The sequence below is a fragment of the Rattus norvegicus genome, chromosome 6 (genome assembly GCF_036323735.1).
Source record: "Rattus norvegicus strain BN/NHsdMcwi chromosome 6, GRCr8, whole genome shotgun sequence".
NCBI classification, from domain to species: Eukaryota; Metazoa; Chordata; class Mammalia; order Rodentia; family Muridae; genus Rattus; species Rattus norvegicus.
The window spans coordinates 140,860,395-140,883,247 of record NC_086024.1 but is presented as its reverse complement, the minus strand read 5'-3'; the positions used below and the strand labels follow the sequence as shown (position 1 = coordinate 140,883,247).

The 22,853-nt window shown below is 36.6% G+C and overlaps 1 gene segment (V, D, J or C); it reads left to right on the top strand.

Moving 5' to 3' along the window:
• Positions 1–19,660: 19,660 nt before the first annotated feature.
• LOC120103439 (Ig heavy chain V region 3-6-like) lies at positions 19,661–20,193 on the top strand. The segment is given in 2 exon segments: positions 19,661–19,703; positions 19,790–20,193. Coding segments are annotated over 2 exon segments (447 nt in total).
• Positions 20,194–22,853: the final 2,660 nt, after the last annotated feature.

The window sequence follows — 22,853 nt, the reverse complement described above, 5'->3', positions numbered from 1 at the left end:
GGTACTGAATGACAAAGGACAGCCTGACTTCAGTCTTTCTTTGAGTATTTGAAAAATATATTCTACATGCAAATTAATCATCAGGCTCTAGACTTAAATGTCCCATTTTCCTTTAGTAGCTCACAGGTCTCTGCCCAAACAAGACTGGCTTCACTTGAGAAAGCAGGGTTTTCATCCACAAGATGAAACTACTAGGGCTTCTCCTGTCCTTGCCAGTCATTTTGACTATAACCTGCCGTCACAGTAGTATGAGATAATCAATTGGAAAGGGAGGATATTAAAGCACATTCTCTTGAAGACACAATTCCAAGGCTTATCATGTTGTGTCTCTTCCAAAATCATTTATATGGTCATGTTTGTGCATAATATTTATTAGACATCTGTGAGTTCCTTATCATATCCAAGAAAATAAATTTCGATATTTCTGAATCTGTAAATTGTAGCATAATTAGTTTAAATTTACAACTGAAATCCAATTATAAGGAGTATGTTTGTTTCAGGGTCTGGGTTATGTGACTAAAGATTATTTTTATTGATTATTTTATTTATTTACATTGCAAGTATTATCCCTCTTCCTGGTTTCGCCTCCAAAAACCCCCTATCCCCTGTCTCTGCTTCTGTGAGGGTGCTTCACAAGACTATGTTTTTCTAGTTCTATCCGTATATTTTTTCATTCCTCTTGTTTTATAAATTCCATGATGTCATTTTCAACAGCTGGATAATGCTTTATTGTGTAAATGCACCAAATTATGTTATCCATTTTTCAGTTGAGGTTGTTTCTGATTCCTAGCTGTTATTGGCAAAGCTAAAAGGAATATAGTTAAGCAAATGTCCTTGCGGTAGAATGTTGAAGTTTTGGAAATATACCCAGGAGTGGTTTATCTGAGTCTTTTCTAAGAAACCCCCATATTCTTTTCCAAAGTGGTAGCACAAATTTGAACCAGAGAGGCTGAGTATCAAAGAAGGCTTAAATAAAATACAAGAAACCTCCTGAGATGGGAAAATAGAATAGATGTCATAAGTGGAGAGGGACTGGAATCTGGAAAAGGAGAGAAATGGGAAGATAATGAGGAAAATGCCTAAAATTCGTGCTATTTCCGAGTCAAGCTAGAAACAGAGGACTGTTGAATTTACATGTGATCTACAAGAATAACCCTAGAAATGACTTCTGGTGATGGAAGCCAGGAAACCTGTACTGGACATCTCCTGGAAGCAGACAAGGACTCAAGTAGAGAGATTGGATCATAAACTCAGAGGTAAAATCTTCAGTCTAGAGTTTGTTATGCTTAAAATATTTGCTGGGATCAAAGCCTAGAAGCACTGTCATCAAAGAGACCAGAGAAACCTTTTTTTATACTTATGAGAATAGATAAAGAATCTCACACTCATACATTAGAGTTTAAGCAGTTCTATAGAAGACATGTTAGAGGTCTGTACAAATAAGAGACATCTTAAGAACATGACAAACAGAATCAAATGACCAGTACTCAATGGGACTACTGGAAATAAGGGAGCCTACAGAGTCTGACCTCATTTCCCTGTTTTTACATTATAACTGATTATTTTTGTGTTCTTATGGGGTTTCTAATAATGAGTAGTTGGTAACCCTGACTCTTTTGCTTGTGTGTGACACCCCTTTCTGCCTACTGGCTCAACTTGCCCTGTTTGGATTTGATGGTATAGCATGGTCTTATTGTAATTTTTCATGCAATGTTTACATGAAGTCTGGGTTGCATATTCCTTCTGAGGAGAGGAGGGATGAGTATCTAGGAAAAAGGGATGGTTAGAGAATGGATTGGGGAAGTTAAGGGATGGTTAACAGTAGTCAAGATGTAATGCATTACAGAACAATTTTTAAAATTTCATTGGGTCTCTGTTTTATTTTTCCAGGATGAACTATGCATCAGTGGAAGTAGGATTTCAAAGTTACTCACAAACACTTCATTCAGATCAGTCTGCTTTTTTTTACTAATAGGATGTCTTTTCATATATATATATATATATATATATATATATATATATATATATATATATATGTGTGTGTGTGTGTGTGTGTGTGTGTGTGTGTGTGTGTGTGTGTATGTGTGGGTGTTATGTATATGTAACATTCAGTTTCTGACTATTTGCTTTATAAATATGAGGAAATCTTCTTCAATGCCTCTAAATTCTTTAGAATTTACTATCAGTTCTATCACATATTATAAGAGAAATGCCTGTTTGTTTCTTAGTAAAATTGGTTTTGAGTACCTTTTTCTAAGCTTTTACCTAAGGAGATGTGTCTCATTGATAGTCATTGATAAAGAGGCCTATTTCTCAGCATAGAAACAAGAATTGTCCCGTTTTTTTTATCCAATCCACTAGTCTGAATCTTTTTTATTGAGACATTGAGGTCATTTCATTAATAAAAGGTTTTATTAATTGAATACATAAAATTATTCCTGCCACTTGTTTGTGTTGGTTTCTTAGTACTCATGATTATTCTGAAATTGGTGAGCCCTTCAGTTTTATCATGAGTATGTTTATTCTATTCTGGCTAAATATTCAATATTCAATTAGTCTCTGAGGTCAGGAATAATGATCTTACATTTCTTAACAATTTTATTGTGGAAATTTTTCAGTTTTTCTTTGATTTTAAGATACACTTTCATCATATATATGCATTAACAGTTGAGCAATTTAAAATATGTTGTACATCTTTCCATGTATGTCTGACTTAAAATATTACATTTGAAAAATCAGCATTTCCTTGTCCCATTACATGCTCCCTTTCCACTACCAAAATGGGAAGTCCCTATTTGGTACCATTTCAGTCTGGATCATCAAGTCCGAACAGGACTAACCTCTACTCCCAATGAGGACCAACCTTGTAGACCAGCTGAGGGAAGGGGAAGCAATTGCAGGCAACACAGTCAGAGACAACCCCCATTCCAATTGTTAGAAGACACATAATTAGACCATGCTTCATATATTCTAGGAACATACAAGTACTATTACTTGATGGTTAAGTCCAGCGACAGAATGATGGGTTGATTAGCTGACTCTTTATATCTTATTTTGGGTTCATTGATCCCCAGCTAGCTTAGTTCTATCTCTTAAACTTCAAGAAGAATTCTTCAGCTCCACGGGATTTTTGGCTATGGGTCTATATATCTATTTCTATTCCATGGTGGATGAAATCACTCATAATGAGAGTCATGTGAGTTTTCTGTCTGCAAACTTTGCAGATAATCTTTAATACTGGCAAAGATTGGCCTTCTGCTGTAGGATGGGCCCTGTGTCCAACCAGTCATTGTCCATTCCTTCAGTCTCTGCTTCATTTTTATCTTTGTACATGTTGTAGGCCGGAAAAAAAAAGTTGGGATTAAAAGGTTTTGTGGGTGAATTGATGTTCTCCTCCCACCACTGGAAGTTTTGATTGGCTACAGAACATGATCATTTCAATCTTTAGATCCCTTGAAGGTATTAATATCAGCTAGGGTCATGCCTCTAGACTCCCCATAGCCACCCATATTCCTGCTCTCCAGCTGGTCCCAAAGTTGCTCCCCAACAATTTCCATTCTCACTTACAGCCTTTTCATGCCACCTGCCCCCACAAATGAACATCACCCCCATAACTTTGCGTACCCCCTCTTAGACAGTAGTTTCTCCTCATCTAACTCTGATGACAATTTTGTTTCCCATTCTGAGTGAGATTCATAGGTTCTCCTCTGGGCCTTTATTATCAGGCCCAGTTTTTGTTGGGCTCTGGTTTATAGATTGATCTTCCTGCAAAGTATGAGTAATGGCTAGTACTAATCATACAGGTTTTAAGGGTAATTTAAGTGATTTCAGCCATTCAACATTTCTTTTGGTCCCCTCTTTAAGTAGCCTAGGGAAACAGTGTCTATGGGAGGAAGAATGAGTTATCTCAGGATGTTATTCTCAAGTTTCATTAATTTGTCTGTCTATTTCATGATGGCTTTGTTTTTGAAGAGTTGAATAGTATTTTATTGGGTAGACATACAAGATTTTCTTTATTCATTCTTCAGTTAAGTGACGTGTAGGCTGCTTCAAATTTCTGGCAATTGCTAATAAAGTTATTATGGAAACATTTGAACAAGGTTCTCTGTAGTAACCTGGGGTATCTTTGAGGGATATTCCCAGTAGGGCTATACCTAGATATTGAGATAAACCCATTCCCAATTTTCTGAGAAAAAGGTCAAAATGATTTTTGTTGCACCAGTTGCACAGTCTCTAAGAAAGGAGGGCTGTTCCCTTTGTTCTACTTCCTCAACAGATTGTACTGTCCCTTAGATTTGATCTTGGGCATTTTGTGGGTGTAAGATGGAATGTCATAGTCATTATGATTTGCATTTTTTCTCATATCTACGGACATTGAACATTTCATTCACTGGTTCTTTGCCATTCCTCTGTGGAGATGTTGTAGGCTACCTCTGGATTCCTGGTACTCTCAATAAGGTAGCATATGGGAAATAGTATCTCTGGAGGAAACAAATGGTCTTGTGAGAAATTATAGTTGCTTTTAAATATAACAAAAGCATTTATCTGACTCAATTCTAAATTAATTGGCACCAGTAGCTGGCTGTCTACCTGAGTTCCTCTAGTAGCAGAAAATGCAGATTCTGCACTATTTATCATCTCATCATAAAAAAGTAAAAGCTTAAGTTGTGGATTAATTAATTGCTAAGGCTTTTTTCTCTCTGGCCCAGGTTGCTTGACTCTCACTTTTAAGGAAGCATGGAGGTTTGAAGCAATAAACTTCTATTGAACCATGATAAAAGAATCATACTCACTGCAGAAGGAAAAACTTTTACACATGAACTTATGCATAGACACACATACATTCATATATCATATTCCTTATCAGACACTTAATTGTTGTTCCGAACAATTTGTATGATCAATACATACTTAAAAAAGGCACACCTATACATATGCATATGTAGCATAAGACGAGAACAAGTGCAGTAAGAATTCACTAACTCTTTCATGTTAAAAGTGGAATGTTCAGTAATTCAATTCCCAGATCTAAACATATTAGAACTATTAGCCAACATGAAACTAAATGGAGAGTCACTTGAAGCAATCCCACTAAAATCAGGGACTAGACAAGGCTGTACCCTCTCTAACTATTTATTCAATACAGTAGTCAAAGTTCACCCAGAACAATCAGACAATAAAAGGAGATCAATGGGATACAGATTGGCAAAGAATAAGTAAAAATATCACTATTTGCAGAAGATATCACAGTATACTTAAGTGCCCCCAAAATTCCACCAGAGAACTACAGCTGAAAAACAGCTTCAGCAAAGTATCTGGGTATAAAATTAATTCAAACCAATCAGTAACTTTCCTCTACTTGAGGATAAATAGGCTGGGAAAGAAATTAGGGAAATGACACCCTTTACAATGGTCACAACAAATTTTATAATACCACTTTGTGACTTTAAACAAGAAAATGAAATTATTTTGAGTAATTGTAGATTTACAAGAATGTACACGAAAAATCTCAAACTCCCCATACTTCAATCACAGTAAATTCCCATGAAACACAACATGGATATTTGGGTCACTGTCACTGTTTTAATAAACTCCTGTCTTTATTGAAAATTTCTAGATTCCTGCCATATTTTTTTTCTTAGTTAAGATATGCCACAACAATCTGTGTAGTCAGTTAACTTACTGCCCCAATGATTGAAGGAATTAGCTGAAAGTTTTGCACACAGCACACTATCATGTTTCATGGCCATAATTTGACTATTGCCTCTTAAAGGATCTCTGCCAAACTATCTGTCACTTATATATACTGCAGGGCAAATGTCACTACCTATTAGAATGGTCGAATTGTTTTCTGTGTGAATAACATTGTAAGAAGAGTTTTAATTTGTGGAGCAGCATATTTTTATATCTTACGTAAAATTATTGTTGGTTGATAATGCTTTTCCCTGATGATGTCATCTTTAACTTAATCAAGTATGGACAATCAATTCCTTGTTGGTTTATATTTTCACCATAAAAGGCATCATTCTTCCCATTTATATTTAAAGAAAATATTATTTGGAAAAATACGTGATCTTTTACATTTTTCAGTCCATTTCTTTGACAAACTCTTAATACCTGATGTTTCACAACACTTCTAGAAACCTTACCGGTGGCAAACTCACATTAGAATAAAGCATCTGATTGTTTCTATCCTTTTTCTTTCTATTATTTTTTCTTACCAAAAATGCTTTAATATAGATTACTATAACTATTATGATTCAATGAATTATTCAAGAAATTCTTTTTGTCACTTTTACTGATTGAATTTACTTGATATTTACGAAGTAATATTAGATATCTGATTCCATCTAACTATCCTCAACCACCCTTGATAGTGTGTAGTTTACAGAGGTGTATGAAATACTTTCTGATATTGTTACTAGTTTTATATTAGATACACTTTCTACAATTTTAACAATTTGTTTATTAATGTCTCTCTCTCTCTCTCTGTCTCTCTCTCTCTCTCTGTGTGTGTGTGTGTGTGTGTAGAAAGAGAGAGAGAGATAGAGACAGAGACACACACAAAGAGGACAGTGACATCTAAAGTAAACTGATACAGGGTAGAGTCAGCAATTAGAGGTTGTTGCTGAGCATCCAGGCAGGGGCTGGCACAGATAGTAACAAGCGACTAGAAAAAGGGAAAAATGGAAAAAAAAATATCTCTCTCTGTCTGTCTCTCTCTCTCTCTTTCTCTCTCTCTCTCTCTCTCTCACACACACACACACAAACACACACACATACACACACACACACACACATACACAATTGTATGGATGAAGTAAAGTTTCAATAAACCAATCAACTTTACACAACTATATACTATACTATATATATGTATACATATATATAGTAGATGGAGGAAACACCAAGGAGCAGAATACAACAATAATATTTTTGTTCCACAGCTTATATATCTAAGAAAATATTTCAAAGTGTTTAGAATTTACAGTGTAACTGCATTCTGTTTTTTCTAGTGGAAGACTATGAAAAAGTAATATGTTCCCCAATACCTTTACATGAAAAATTATTTTGTTTATCACAGGTGAAAATGACAAACAATTCCCAAGGACCCGCATACATTCATAACTAAGAAACTTATTAAAAATTAAATAGATGTGATTAAGCAAAATGATATTTTAAACAATGTTCTCTTAATACTTATTTAATGGGCAGTTATGGAGTTATGGAAAAAGGGTCAATAACTTTATCATTTATCTTAAAATGTAAGTATAACATATTTTTCAAAGTACCACAAATCTAAACGTTTACATAAAAAAAATCAGTGATTTCTATTTTTTTCTTTTTTTTCATCTTTATTAACTTGGGTATTTCTTATTTACATTTTGATTGTTATTCCCTTTCCGGGTTTCCAGGCCAACATCCCCCTAACCCCTCCCCATCCCCTTCTCTATGGGTGTTCCACTCCCCATTACCACCCTCCCCCCAACACTCACATTCATTGGGGTTTCAGTCTTGGCAGGACCAAGGGCTTCCCCTTCCACTGGTGCTCTTACATCAGTCTTAATTTTGTCTCAAACATACATCTATTTAGCTTTCATTTTCAGTAAATTCTTAAGGATCATTATTCTCTAATTCATACATTTTTGTTTTCCATAGTGAGTTCCTCAGTTTCCACAAGTTCGTATCCTTCTGATGTTGTAGTCTGCTCTCACACAGAAGAAGGAGATTGGGTTAAGGCGTTATGAATTTGTAGCTTATTGAGCTACACAGACCTGTCCATGGGCACACACTTTTGTGAATACAAGTCTAATGACACAAATTACACACAATTAACAATCTCCATTTATACAAGGACATGACTATTAGCAAGAATGACAAGATATGAACAGTTTACAAAAGTGGGACACAGTTGCCGTCTTGGTATCACTATATGATTACAGAGGGAAGCAGAATATCTTGGAATTAGAGAAGCAGAACAATGGCAGGTAAGTATGGTTCTTTAAGTAATATACATGCCTAAGACATGAGCTGACACTTGGATGAGGAATTTGCTAACAGTGTTTTTCACCTCATTCCCTTCTTGCCTTGGGCATCTTGTCTTAGGCTAGCACATCTGAGCTAGCATTCCTTTTTTATTTCTTGATTATATCAATTCTGGTATTTATACCTAAGCATTGGCTTGCATAAAAAAGCAATACACAAAAAGGTAAACATCTCAATTACCATATAAAATTTGATATTCATAAGGAAAGTCCTTTAAACAGATTTCAGCCTCTGTCATTGATAGTTCTGATGACTTTAAAAACATAAAACAAAGGCCTGTTATTTGTGGTACTAAAAGAATCCGAGGGTATCATGGACTCTGGTATGTCAATGGTAGCAATAATTAGCTACTTGTCCGTTTGTACGAAAAAGGGAATGTGAATCCTTCTCATAATGGTGAACTAAATTACTTTGAACATAGTGTTTAAGTCTTTTAGGAAAAGTGTCGATTTATCCCTTCTGTAACTGCTTTTCATCTGAAAATAGGACATTGCTGTCAGGGCCCAGAAAGGTTAAAATTCAATTAAATAAAGGAGAATATTCAGGAAACAGATAATTTTAACATTCAATAAAATCATTGGATAGCTGATTAAGTCTCAACACTAGGCAATCACCTCACCTTTGCTGATTTATATCAGTCTTTAGCAAGTACATGGCAATACAGATTTGTAGGACCACCTAAAGCAGTTGTGGTATAAATCACATTCAAACAGTTTATAGTCCATAACTGATTGTGTCTGCCAGAGTGGAGTCTGTCAGCCTAAAGGAGATATTTGAGAGCAGAAATAAGCAAGGGACACAGGGCAAAGTTAAGGAGCACACAAAAACAAATAAAAAATATTTGAAACTTTCAGGTTTCTTGCATACTAGTAAGACCAGGAGAAGAAAAAAAGTTCACCTTCAGGGATAGGCAACAGGAAAGGATGCTTAAATTGTTTATTTACCTGATAGTCCTCTAGAGTCATATCTTTGACAGCTGAATCCAGCAGGGGATGAATTTCTGAAACACACATGAATTTCAAAATATTACAAAAAAGGAAAACTTTTAAATATAACATGATTTTTCTATATAATCTCCCTTAAATATTTATTGTAGGCAAAGTACTTGAGAAGTGTCTGTAAACAACTAAGGTGGACTCATGGCCTAGAACCATAACAAAATTTTGGACTCCTATCAATGATTATTGGTCAAAAGCATGAATATTCTTTGACTGTTCAAAGGCTTTGATAGGTTTATAGGTTAGAGAGAGATCAATCCTTTTAGCCCAATGGGAAACATTTTTAAATTGACACTGAGAAGACCATCAAAGGATATTTAAAAGATTCAGTCTGTGGTCATAATATTAACTCGTACTTCACCAAGACTAAACGAGTAACTTATCATAACAGATTAATATGTTAAAACTCTGAACTTTTGGAGTCTGAATATTATAGATCATTGAGACAAGGGTAGTTGATTACAGAGAGCATTTCTTAAAATGCAAGTTCCTCTAAATAACGTAATAGTAAAAAATAAATCTTTAGTAATTAATAGCAGCATGATCTCTTGAAGTTTGTTTGTTTATTCGTATGTTTTTTGTTTTTGTTTACATTGAAATATGTTTATCCTTTTAATGTGAAGGATGAGAGCAATATAAGAAATTATGTGAGTTTGCCTTTTTCACCAGAACATGCAATAGTTCTAAAGACATATAAAATGGACTGTCCAGTAGCTCTTGTGCTTAAAGAGCTACGGTTAACCATCAACATTGTCAGAGGTCAAAGATGGACAAATTCAACATGAAGAACTGTTCAGGTCTGCTGAACTTTTGGGCTGATATCTAGTTATCAGTGAGTACATAACCCGTGTGTTCTTTGTGATATGGTTACCTCCCTCAGAGAGATATTTTCTAGTTCCATCCATTTGCCTAAGAAAATCATGAAGTCATTGTTTTTAATATCTCAGTAATACTCCATTGTGTAATTGTCACACAATTTCTGTATCTATTCCTCTTTTCAATGGCATCTGTGTTCTTCCCACCTTCTGAGTATTATTAATAAGGCTACTATGAACATAGTGGACCTTATATCATTTTTATATGTTAGAGCACCTTTTGTTTATATGTCCAGGAGTGGTATAGCTGGGTCCTCAGGTAGTACTATGTCCAATTTTCTGAGGAAGCACCATACTGATTTCAATAGTGGTTGTAACAACTTGGAATCCGACAGACTGGGGAATTTTCTTCTTTCTCTACATCCTCACCATCATCTGTTGTCACCTGAGATTTTTAACTCAAATGAGAATTCATATTTTAGCTCTGTACCTCATTTTCAGTAGGGTTATATGATTCTCTGTAGTCTAATTTCTTGTGTTCATTGTACATTTTGGATATTAGCCCTCTATCAGATGTAGCATTGGTAAAGAACTCCTCCCAATATGTTGGTTGATGTTTTGTCTGTTGCTAGTGTCCTTTACCTTAGAGAAGCTTTGCAATTTCATGAGTTGCCTTTATCTATTGTTGATCTTAAAACATAACCATTGCTATTCTGTTCAGGAGATTTAGCCCTGTGACCATGTGCTCGAGGTTCTTCCCCCTTTCTATTCTATTAGCTTCAGTATATCTTGTTTTGTGTAGAGGTCCTTGATCCTTAGGCACACTTGATATTTGTGAAGAAGACAAAATATACAATGAAAAATGAAAGCATCTTCAACATATGATAATTGTCTAACTGAATACCTCTATGTAGAAAAATGAAAGCAGACCCATATTTGTCATAATGCAAAAAACTCTAGTCCAAGTAGATTAAGCATCTTTATATAAAATTATATAAACTGAATCGAATAGAATAGAAAGTGGGAAAGAACCTTCAACTGAAAGGCACAGGCAGAAATTTTCTGAACAGAATACAAGGGCTCATGCTCTAAATATTCGATAAATCGAACATCATGAAACTGAAAAGATTCTGTATGGCAAAGGACATAGTCAATAAGACAAATCAGCATCATAGGGATTTGGAAAAAATACTAACCCCACATCTAATAGAGGGTTAATATCCAAAATATATAAAGAACTCAAGAAGCTTACCACCAAAAAAAAAAAAAAAAAAAAAAAAAAAAAAGCAAAGCCATCAAACCTGAGGTATAGAACTGATCCAAGAATTCACAATAGAGGTTTCTCGACTTTCTCGACTGGTTGAAAAGCACCTACAGAAATGGTCAAAGTCCTTAGTGATCAGAGAAATTCACATTAAAATGATCCTGAAATTCTACCTTTAATCAGTCAGATGGCTAAGATCAAAACTAAAGGTGATAACATATGTTGTTGAGGATGTGAAAAAAGAAGAACATGGCTCCATTGCTGGTGGGATTGGAAACTTTTACAACAAATAGAGAAATCAATTTGGAGGATCTTCAGAAAGTTGGAAACAGAGATACCTAAAGTTCCCGAAATACCATTCTTGGGAGTATACCCCAAAGATGCCCTTCCATGCCACAAGGACACATGTTCCACTATATTCATAGTGGCCTTCTTTGTGATAGCCAGAAGTTGGATACAACCCAGTTGTCCCATAATGGAAGAATAGATACAGAAATTGTGGTTCATGGACAAAATGGAATACTACTCAAATTTTAAGAATGAGGAGGGTTTCACCTTGCCCCTGTAGCTAAACCGCTCTCACAGCTCTCTACAGACAAATCCTGTGGCGGAGATAGCTGGACTCTCATAACAGAAGACAATCCTGAGATCTCAGGGGAGATCGTCACTTCTGTTCACATTCCTGGCCCATGAGAAATCTGCCTAGCAGCGTCTGCATACAAGAACATAGCAGCATTCAGGGGCAGGACTCTGGCAATTTCTGCTGCACCTAGAGCATAAAGGCACTCAACTAGGCACTAACATACCTGATAGCAGAGGTAAAACCAACTCTTCGGCACCAATTTTCCCACCTGGAGGTATCAGTACAGACAAACAGGTCTACAGCTCTCCTGACACACAGGCTTATAGGACAGTCAAGCCACTGTCAGAAATAGCAGAACAAAGTAACACTAGAGATAATCTGAGGGCGAGAGGCAAGCACAGGAACCAAGCAACAGAAACCAAGACTACATGTCATTACCGGAGCCCAATTCTCCCTAAGAGAACACAAATGCCAGCACAGGTTACTGTATCCTGCAAAACTCTCAATTAACATAGATAGAGAAACCAAAATATTACATGACAAAACCAAATTTACACAATATCTTTCTACAAATCCACCACTACAAAGGAAAATAAATGGTAAAGCCCAACATAAGGAGGCAAGCTACACTCTAGAAAAAGCAATAAACTAACCGTCTTGGCAACAAAACAAAGAGAAAAAAAGCAAACAAACATAACCTCACATCCAAATATGATTGTAACAGGTAGGAATAAACACTATTCCTTAATATCTCTCAACATCAATGGTCTTAACTCCCCAATAAAAAGACATAGATTAACACACTGGATACACAATGAGGACCATGCATTCTGCTGCCTACAGGAAACACACCTCAGAGACAAAGACAGACACGACCTCAGAGTGAAAGGCTGGAAATCAATTTTTCCAAGCAAATGGTCAGAAGAAGCAAGCTGGAGTAGCCATTCTAATATCAAATAAAATCAATTTTCAACTAAAAGTCATCAAAAAAGATAAGGAAGGACACTTCATATTCATCAAAGGAAAAATCCACCAAGATGGATTCTCAATCCTAAATATCTATGTCCCAAATAAAAGGGCACCTACATATGTAAAATAAACCTTACTAAAGCTCAAAACACACATTGCACCTCATACAATAATAGTAGGAGATTTCAACACCCCACGCTCATCAATGGACAGATCACGGAAAGAGAAATTAAATAGAGACGTAGACAGACTAAGAGAAGTCAGGAACGAAATGGACTTAACAGATATTTATAGAACATTCTATCCTAGAGCAAAATGATATACCTTCTTCTCAGCTCCTCATGGTACTTTCTCCAATATTGACCATATAATTGGTAAAAAACAGGCCTCAACAAGTACAGAAAGATAGATATAATCCCATGCGTGCTATCAGACCACCACAGCCTAAAGCTGGTCTTCAATAACAATAAGGAAAGAACACCCACATATACGTGGAAGTTGAACAATGCTTTACTCAACGATTACCTGGTCAAGGAAGAAATAAAGAAAGAAATTAAAGACTTCTTAGAATTTAAATAAAAATGAAGCTACAATATACCCCAACTTATGGGACACCATGAAAGCTGTACTATGAGGAAAACTCATAGCTCTGAGTGCCTACAGAAAGAAACAGGAGAGAGCATATGTTAGCAGATTGACAGCACACCTAAAAGCTCTAGACCAAAAAGAAGCAAATACACCCAGGAGGATTAGAAGACAGGAAATAATCAAACATAGAGCTGAAATCAGCCAAGTAGAAACAAAAAGGACCATAGATAGAATCAACAGAACCAAAAGTTGGTTCTTTGAGAAACTCAACAAGATAGATAAACCCTTAGCCAGACTACCTAGAGGACACAGAGAGTGTGTCCAAATTAACAAAATCAGAAATGAAAAGGGAGACATAACTACAGATTCAGAGGAAATTAAAAAAAAAATCAGATCTTACTATAAAAACCTATATTCAACAAAACTTGAAAATCTGTAGGAAATGGACAATTTCCTACACAGATACCAGTTACCAAAGTTAAATCAGGAACAGATAAACCAGTTAAACAACCCCATAACTCCTAAGGAAATAAAAGCAGTCATTAAAGGTCTCCCAACCAAAAAGAGCCCAGGTCCAGACGGGTTTAGTGCAGAATTCTATCAGACCTACATAGAAGACCTCATACCAATACTATCCAAACTATTCCACAAAACTGAAACAGATGGAGCACTACCGAATTCCTTCTATGAAGCCACAATTACTCTAATACCTAAACCACACAAAGACCCAACAAAGAAAGAGAACTTCAGAACAATTTCCCTTATGAATATCGACGCAAAAATACTCAATAAAATTCTGGCAAACTGAATCCACAAGCACATTAAAACAATCTTCCAATATGATCAAGTAGGCTTCATCCCAGGAATGCAGGGATGGTTTAATATATGGAAAACCATCAACGTGACCCATTATATAAGCAAACTGAAAGAACAAAACCACATGATCATTTCATTAGATGCTGAGAAAGCATTTGACAAAATTCAACACCCCTCCTTGATAAAAGTCCTGGAAAGAATAGGAATTCAAAGCCCATACCTAAACATAGTAAAAGCCATATACAGCAAACCAGTCGCTAATATTAAACTAAATGGAGAGAAACTTGAAGCAATTCCACTAAAATCAGGGACAAGACAAGGCTGCCCATTCTCTCTCTACTTATTCAATATAGTTCTTCAAGCTCTATCTAGAGCAATCAGACAACAAAAAGAGATCATGGTGATACAGATTGGAAAAGAAGAAGTCAAAATATCACTATTTGCAGATGATATGACAGTATATTTAATTGATCCCCAAAGTTCTACCAGAAAACTACTAATCCTGAAAAACACTTCTCAGCAAAGTGGCTGGGCATAAAATTAACTCAAATAAATCAGTAGCCTTCCTCTACACAAAAGAGAAACAAGCCGAGAAAGAAATTAGGGAAATGACACCATTCATAATAGTCCCAAATAATATAAAGTACCTCGGTTTGACTTTAGCAGAGCAACTAAAAGATCTGTACAATAAAAACCTTAAGCCTGTGAAGAAAGAAATTGAAGGAGACCTAAGAAGATGGAAAGATCTCCCATGCTCATGGATTGTCAGGATTAATATAGTAAAAATGGTCATTTTGCCAAAAACGATCTACAGATTCAATGCAATCCCCATCAAAATACCAATCCGATTCTGCACAGAGATAGACAGAACAATTTGCAAATTCAACTGGAATAACAATAAACCCAGGAAAGCTAAAACTGTCCTCAACAATAAAAGGAAGTCAGGGGTAATCACTATTGCTGAACTCAAGCAGTATTACAGAGCAATGGTGATAAAAACTGCATGGTATTGGTACAGAGACAGACACACAGACCAATGGAACAGAATTGAAGACCAAGAAATGAACCCACACACCTATGGGCACTTGATTTTTGACAAAGGAGCCAAACCGTGCAATGGAAAAAAGATAGCATTTTCAGCAAATGGTGTTGGAGGTCAGCATGTCAAAGAATGCAGATCACTCCATGCTTATCACCCTGTACAAAGCTTAAGTTCACGTGGATCAAGAACTTTCACATCAAACCACATACACTCACACTAATAGAAGAAAAAGTGGGGAAGCATCTTGAACACATAGCCACGGGAGAAAATTTCCTGATCAAAACACCAATGGCTTTTGCTCTAAGATCAAGAATCGAAAATTGGGATCTCATAAAACTACAAAGCTTCTGTAAGGCAAAGGACACTGTGGTTAGGATAAAACGACATCCAACAGATTGGGAAAATATCTTTACCAATCCTACAACTGATAGAGGGCTTATATCCAAAATATACAAAGAACTCAAGAAGTTAGACCACAGGGAGACAAATAAACTTATTAAAAATGGAGTTCAGAGCTAAACAAAGAGTTCAAAGCTGAGGAATGCCGAATGGCTGAGAAACACCTAAAGAAATGTTCAACATCTTTAGTCATAAGGGAAATGCAAATCAAAACAACCCTGAGATTTCACCTCACACCAGTGAGAATGGCTAAGATCAAAAATTCAGGTGGCAACAATTGCTGGCGAACACTCCTCCATTGTTGGTGGGATTACAGACTGGTACAAACATTCTGGAAATCAGTCTGGAGGTTCCTCAGACAATTGGACATTGAACTACCTGAGGACCCAGCTATACCTTTCTTGGGCATAACCCAAAAGATGCACCAACATATAACAAAGACACATGTTCCACTATGTTCATAGCAACCTTATTTATAATAGCCAGAAGCTGGAAAGAACCCAGATGCCCTTCAACAGAGGAATGGATACAGAAAATGTGGTACATCTACACAATGGAATATTACTCAGCTATCAAATACAATGACTTTATGAAATTCATAGGAAAATGGATGGAACTGGAAAATATCATCCTGAGTGAGGTAACCCAATCACAGAAAAACACACATGGTATGCACTCATTGATAAGTGGCTATTAGCCCAAATGCTCTAATTGCCCTAGATGCACAGAACACATGAAACTCAAGAGGGATTACCAAAATGTGAATGTTCCACTCCTTCTTTAAAAGGTGAACATGAATACCCTTGGCAGGGAATAGAGAGGCAAAGTTTAAAACAGAACAAGAAGGAACACCCATTCAGAGCCTGCCCCACAGGTGTCCCATACTTATACAGCCACCCAATTAGATAAGATGGATGAAGCAAAGAAGTGCAGCCTTACCTGAACCGGATGTAGATCTCTCCTGAGTGACACAGCCAGAATACATCAAATACATATGCAAATCCCAGCAGCAAAGCACTGAACTGAGAATGGGACACCCGTTGAAGGAATAAGAGAAAGGTCTGGAAGAGCTTGAAGGGGCTTGAGACCCCAATATGAACAACAATCCCAACCAACCAGAGCTTCCAGGGACTATGCCACTACCCAAGGACAATACATGGAGTGACCTTGGGCTCCAACCTCATAGGTAGCAATGAATAGCCTAGGAAGAGCACCAGTGGAAGGGGAAGCCCTTGGTTCTGCCAAGACTGAATCCCCAGTGAATGTGAATTTCGGGGGGATGGCGGTTTTGGGGGAGGCTGGGGAGAGGGACACTAATAAAGAAGGCGTGGGGGAGGGGTTAGGGGGATGTTTGCCTGGAGACCGGGAAATGGAATAACAATCAAAATGTAAATAAGAAATTCTCAAGTTAACAAAGATAAAAAAAAAGAGTTTACAAACACCATTTGGATAGGTAATTAGTAATTTTACCTATTTTTATACTTTTTCCTTTGTAATAAAGTCATTTATTAGTAGAGAACAAAAAAAAAAAAAAAACCTCTGAGTGTTTTCAAATAAATATCATTAACTGTGAATGACAAATTTAAATACAGGTTGCATTCTGCATAGAAGAATATGCAGAGCATTAGCAATACTGATGTGACTGCACTGAGGGTGTCAGGATCTTATCCTGAGGAAGCATGAAACAAATAACTAGTTTTAAACAAATGAAGAAGGGGGAGAAGATAAGAAATTTCTCAGATGCCTGAAATCTGTACCATGGATTCCAGAAACCCTGACAGAATCCTGGCACAGGTACATTATGAGACCTTTAGAAAAGGACTGAATAATACATGGCAGGATATCATATGCTTAGAATATTTGTTTGGAGATCGTATTATAGAATATATTATATCCAGTGTGAAATTCCACAATCAGCTCAGTTGTATTCTGCCTTGTTTTGTGCTAGAGATTCATCAGCTATATAGGAGGGGGTTATTCACCCTGTACGCTTTAAAATTATGGAGCCTCATATATTGAAAGGGGCTTGTTCTTGAAAAGGATGTACACTTTCTTCTCTGCAGTTTTCAGTTTTAATATGGGCTTTAATAGGAGAGACTTGTTCTTACATATTGGTGCTGCATCCAGTAGCTTGCCTGCTCGCGGTGCATGGAATGCATCTTTCATTCCTGACTCATGTGGGTTTCACACACCTTTTTTTATGTGATTAAACAGTTGTTCTTATCGCAACATTGTAGTGTAACCAATGAGTAACTGAAGGAATATAAATTAGAAGAAATATAAGCAATATGTGTCCCAAGTATTGGGAGTAAAAAAAGTGTATATCTAGAAGTCTGTGAAAGGTGACTGTTAAAACTTTGCTGCTCAAAGTAAGGAAATAATCACAAATATCAGGAATGTTCCTTTGAACATAGATAAGTTACATTCTGCCTTTCCTCACAGATTTCATAATACCTTTGATGGTCTTCACTATCTATAAAGTCTCATAGGGACATTAGAATAAAATTCATCAAAGGAGTTCTTCGTCAAAAACTGCATTTATAATGTTTAATGATACACCAGTAAATAGTTCCATTGTTTCATGAAATAGGCATACCTTCAACTGTGGACAAGGATAGGACTTCTCACCGTTAGGGAGCACTGTAAAGATGGGTTATTTTCTGTGAGTATTGGTGTTTTAATCGTGCAGGTAATCCTATTTCTCCTTGCCCATTTTAATATTCCGTCATTTCTCCTTTGGTAGAGAGGAGAATCATACACACCATGATAAATTATGGAAATCTAAGGAGGAGGGTTAAAAGAAACCTATCATTTCAGGCACTTTATAACTAGATGCATCAACCAGAGATTATCTTTCTGCAATGTACTGTTAGTCCATTACTGTGAATCACAGGAGCTTCATGAGACTGTAAACATTCAAAAGTCAGATATTTTGTCAGAATACTACTGACCTGGCATTTTAAAGGGGCACGCAATGACCAGGAATATCCCAACCCTTCCCATAAAACAAAGTCATTGTGATGTATCTAATCTGCTTCTTTGCTGCTCTGACCCTCAAGAGGATGGCATAGCACTGAAAATTCTAAAGGTACATTTGTAAGCTGATGGACTCTATTTGATCAAAAATAAAGAACATTCTATATATGATGTAGACTGAGATGAGGTAGAAAAAAGTGACAGTGTGTTACTCACTTGTTTGTCTGCACAACCCACAGAATTCTACACTCAGCTTTCAAAAGCCAAGAATGAAGAGATAGATTCAACATGCAGATAATGGAGATACTTTGAAAATTTTGCAGATTATTTGAGTATTGGACTAAGAGCATAAAAGAAATTAATACAAAGTATGTTTTCAAGTTTTCAATGTGTTGATCTATCGGGAAAGTGTAAGTTAATAATGTAGTCTGAGATTTCATCTAATCCAAACAATGACCTTTATTAGAGACCCAAATCAGAGAAGTGCTGATGAGTAAGTTGTGAAAGTGGAAATATAATGCATGCTTGTTTTAACCTGTTGCAGTTCCTATGGAATTTTTCTTGAAGTTCCTGCAGAAGGTAAAATTACTAAGGTAATGTGATCTGCCTATATTCTCCCTGTGCATAAAGCTATGGATTCTGTTTTAGAAAGATACCAGATCATCTGGGCAACAAGAGAAGAGAGGGTAAAAGTTCTAGGAAAGATGAGAATATATATTATGAGGAGGAAGAGAGAAGAAAACTAGGAACAATGTGGAATTACTAATAAGAAATCCAGAAGTCAGGAATCCAAGTATGATAGGAAGATTGGTACTGACTTGAGACAACTTGAGGCAGTAAAAACACAGAACCAGAAATATGTCAGTGGCAAGGTTGTTCTAGGATAGGAAAGATGGCATAATGTCTAGATATATTTCCTGTGATTCTACAGTCCTCATGCACTCTAATTCCAGACTCATACTAGAGGAAGCCAGAGAGAGTGGTGGCCTTATTTTACTAACCACATGTATTCTCTAGACACCTTTACCAATTATGAAGACAAGGCTGGCTCCCCCATGCAAATGCATCTTCTAGCTCTAAGTTAAATTCCTTTCTGGTCTGGGCTACCTCACATATCTCTCACGGGAGGCTGATCTCTGAAGCCAAGAGTATATAGCCTAAAAGATGAGAGTGTCGGGTCTTCTGTACCTGTTGACGGCCCTTCCTGGTGAGTGTTGCTAACTCATACAAGTGTTCATGAGGGTATTATTTTTTAAATATATGATTAAAAGAATTGACTCTTATCACCTGAAGGTATCCTGTCTGAGGTGCAGATTCAGGAGTCAGGACCTGGCCTTGTGAAACCCTCACAGTCACTCTCCCTCACCTGTTCTGTTACTGGTTACTCCATTACCAGTCGTAATTACTGGAGCTGGATCCAGAAGTTCCCAGGAAATAAAATGGAGTGTATGGGACACATAACCGACAATGGTAGCGCTAACTACAACCCATCTCTCAAAAGTCGAATCTCCATTACTAGAGACACCTCCAAGAATCAGTTCTTTCTGCAGTTAAACTCTGTAACTACTGAGGATACAGACACATACTACTGTGCAGGACACACAGTGTTGAGTCTTCAGTGTAAGGCCAAACAGAAACCTCCTTGTAGAGCAACTATAAACCAACAGGGGGCATACAACACACACCAAGCATTGTAAATCTACATTAGAGTAGGAAAAAACAGCTGTTGTCCAAAACTCTGGCACCAGTTTCCTGATGTACAGGAAGACACACTGCTGCTAAGATCTTCAGTAAATATAATACACACAGCCCAACAAAAATCCTAAAGTTATATCCAGAATTCTTCAATGGCACCACATCAATGACTTTCTCTATTCCACCAAAAAAAAAAACAAAACAAAACAAAACAACAACAACAACAACAACAAAAAAAAAACAATAGAAATCTAGTGGTCTCCTAGAAGACTAACCACTACTAGAAAGATAGAAAGCAAACCAGAACTCCAGTGACTATTTAGTTTTTTTTTTAATTACAATAACCTAGAGGCTATATAGGAGCCAAGGATGTAACTAAGACCACAAAACTCAATGGAAGCACTTAATTGGCCCAGAAGACTCAGAGCACTAGAAGAAGAGGTCACACAAAAAGAAGACTGCAGCAGAAGCAGAAACCTAAAGAGAAAATTAAGTTAAAAAGGTAAACTCTGAAACTGGTACCTAAACTTCTAATATTACAATATCCAAATGACTAGAGGCCAGGATTAGAACAATATTAACAACAACCACTGTACTATGGTCATATTGTTATCTAGATATCCAATGATAGCAAGCTCAGGATATTCCAATCAGCAGAAGTACAAGCAAATAACCTTAACTTCAACCTTATGAAGGTTAAAAAATACATTACATTAGAAATACATAATGCTCTTACAGAATTTCTGTAAAAGACAAGCATTCAGGGTACCTGCACAGCAAAACTCTCTCTCTCTCTCTCTCTCTCTCTCTCTCTCTCTCTCTCTCTCTCTCTCTCTCTCTCAGTATCTGGGGTCTCTGGACATCATAAGGTGATGGACACATTGGTGATTTGGCATCATGCAGATGACAGAGGCCCACTGACAGATATGGTTGATTTTTGGGGTCAATATTACAGATAGAACAAAGCAAAATTGTATGGCACTAGCTAGAATGCCCAGGGAGAAAATTCTGAACTCTTAACCCTTTATTTTTATTTTACTTATTCCCATATCAGTCTACTCACTACCCTGCTACCTCCTCGACCTTCTCCTCTGCTAGCTTGATTCTCCTTTTTTATCAACCCATACCATGACATTTTAAGTCTTTGGAAGGCTAGGCACTTCATCTCCCATCGACGCCAGACACGACAAGCCAAGTAAGAACATAACACACATACAGACAACAGCTTTAGGACAACCATTGTAATAGTTGTTCTGAACCCATCTGAAAACCAAGCTGCTTATGTGCTACATATAAACGCAAAGGCCTAGGTCTGTCCTGTGCATGTACTGTGTTTGGAGATTCAGACTCCTAAAGTCCCAAGTATCTAAGTTACTTGACTCTGTTGATCTTTTTGTGTAGTTCCTATCCCCTTCCATGCCCTCAATACTTCTTCCTATTCCTATGTAAGAGCCACAAGTTCCAGCTACTGTTTGACTTTGAATTTCTGTGTCTGTTTGAATCAACTGCTAGGCAGAGACTCTCACAGGACAGTTTTCCAGGCTCCTGGAACTACTCTGCTAGGCAATTACTGCAGAGGTTACTGTGGTTCACAGAATATATAACCCAAGCCCACTGATTGGAAGAAGCATGGAAAAATGAGTTTATATTCTCAGTAGGAAGACAGAAACAGAAACCAAAAACTGAAAACAAAGATGTTAGTACCCCAGTGTTACCCTACCATGGCCAAACAGAGAGCTCAGGATGTTAATTCAAAAACAGAAAGGCTTTCACATGCATCAGCAAGGCTCAGCAGGGTTTAAAGACTCTCAAACCCAGGAGGGTCCTACAGTCAACACCTCCCCCAAAAGACATCCTACCATATATTAATAAGTGTGCTATGTAAATATATGTGTGTGTGTACACATACATATATCTCTATCTATAGGCATGTGGATAAACATATATATATATATATATATATATATATATATATATATATATATATATACACACATATAGACAACAGTTCTCCAGAGATACATAATCTCTGTATCTCATTCTCATATATACACATATATATGTATATTCATACATATATATATGCAAAATTATGTTCTTATTGGAAAATAAAACTACAATATTAATTTATCATTTCACTGGGTTAATTCTAAGGCTCTTGCATGCTGCAATATGGAGTTATAACCTCAAACACTGATACACACACACAAATACACACACACAAACACACTCACTCATACACTTACTATCTTTTGGCTTTATTTTCATGCATTATAAATTATGACAATTGTATTAATTTCTTTGAATCATGTAAGGATAGCAGAGGGGTACTGTGACCAAAACAAAGAAGTCATTTTATGATATTCTATCCAAATACACCGTATTTTAATGCTACAGTTGCCACAAATTCCTTCATTTAATGTCTGACATCTACACTAGTAAATTCTCCCTTTAAAGCTTTTACAAAAAAAACCAAAAAAACAAAAAAACAAAAACCTAATTAGCAAGAAGGCATGCAAATAAAATCTCCCTCTGCTCATGAAATGTAAACTTGGCCTGATTTTTTAGCTCTGGCAGAGGAAGCCGGACTAGGACTCTCATTTTTTCCTATTCAGTGATCAGCACTTGACACATTCAACTCACATGAACATGGGGGTCAGCT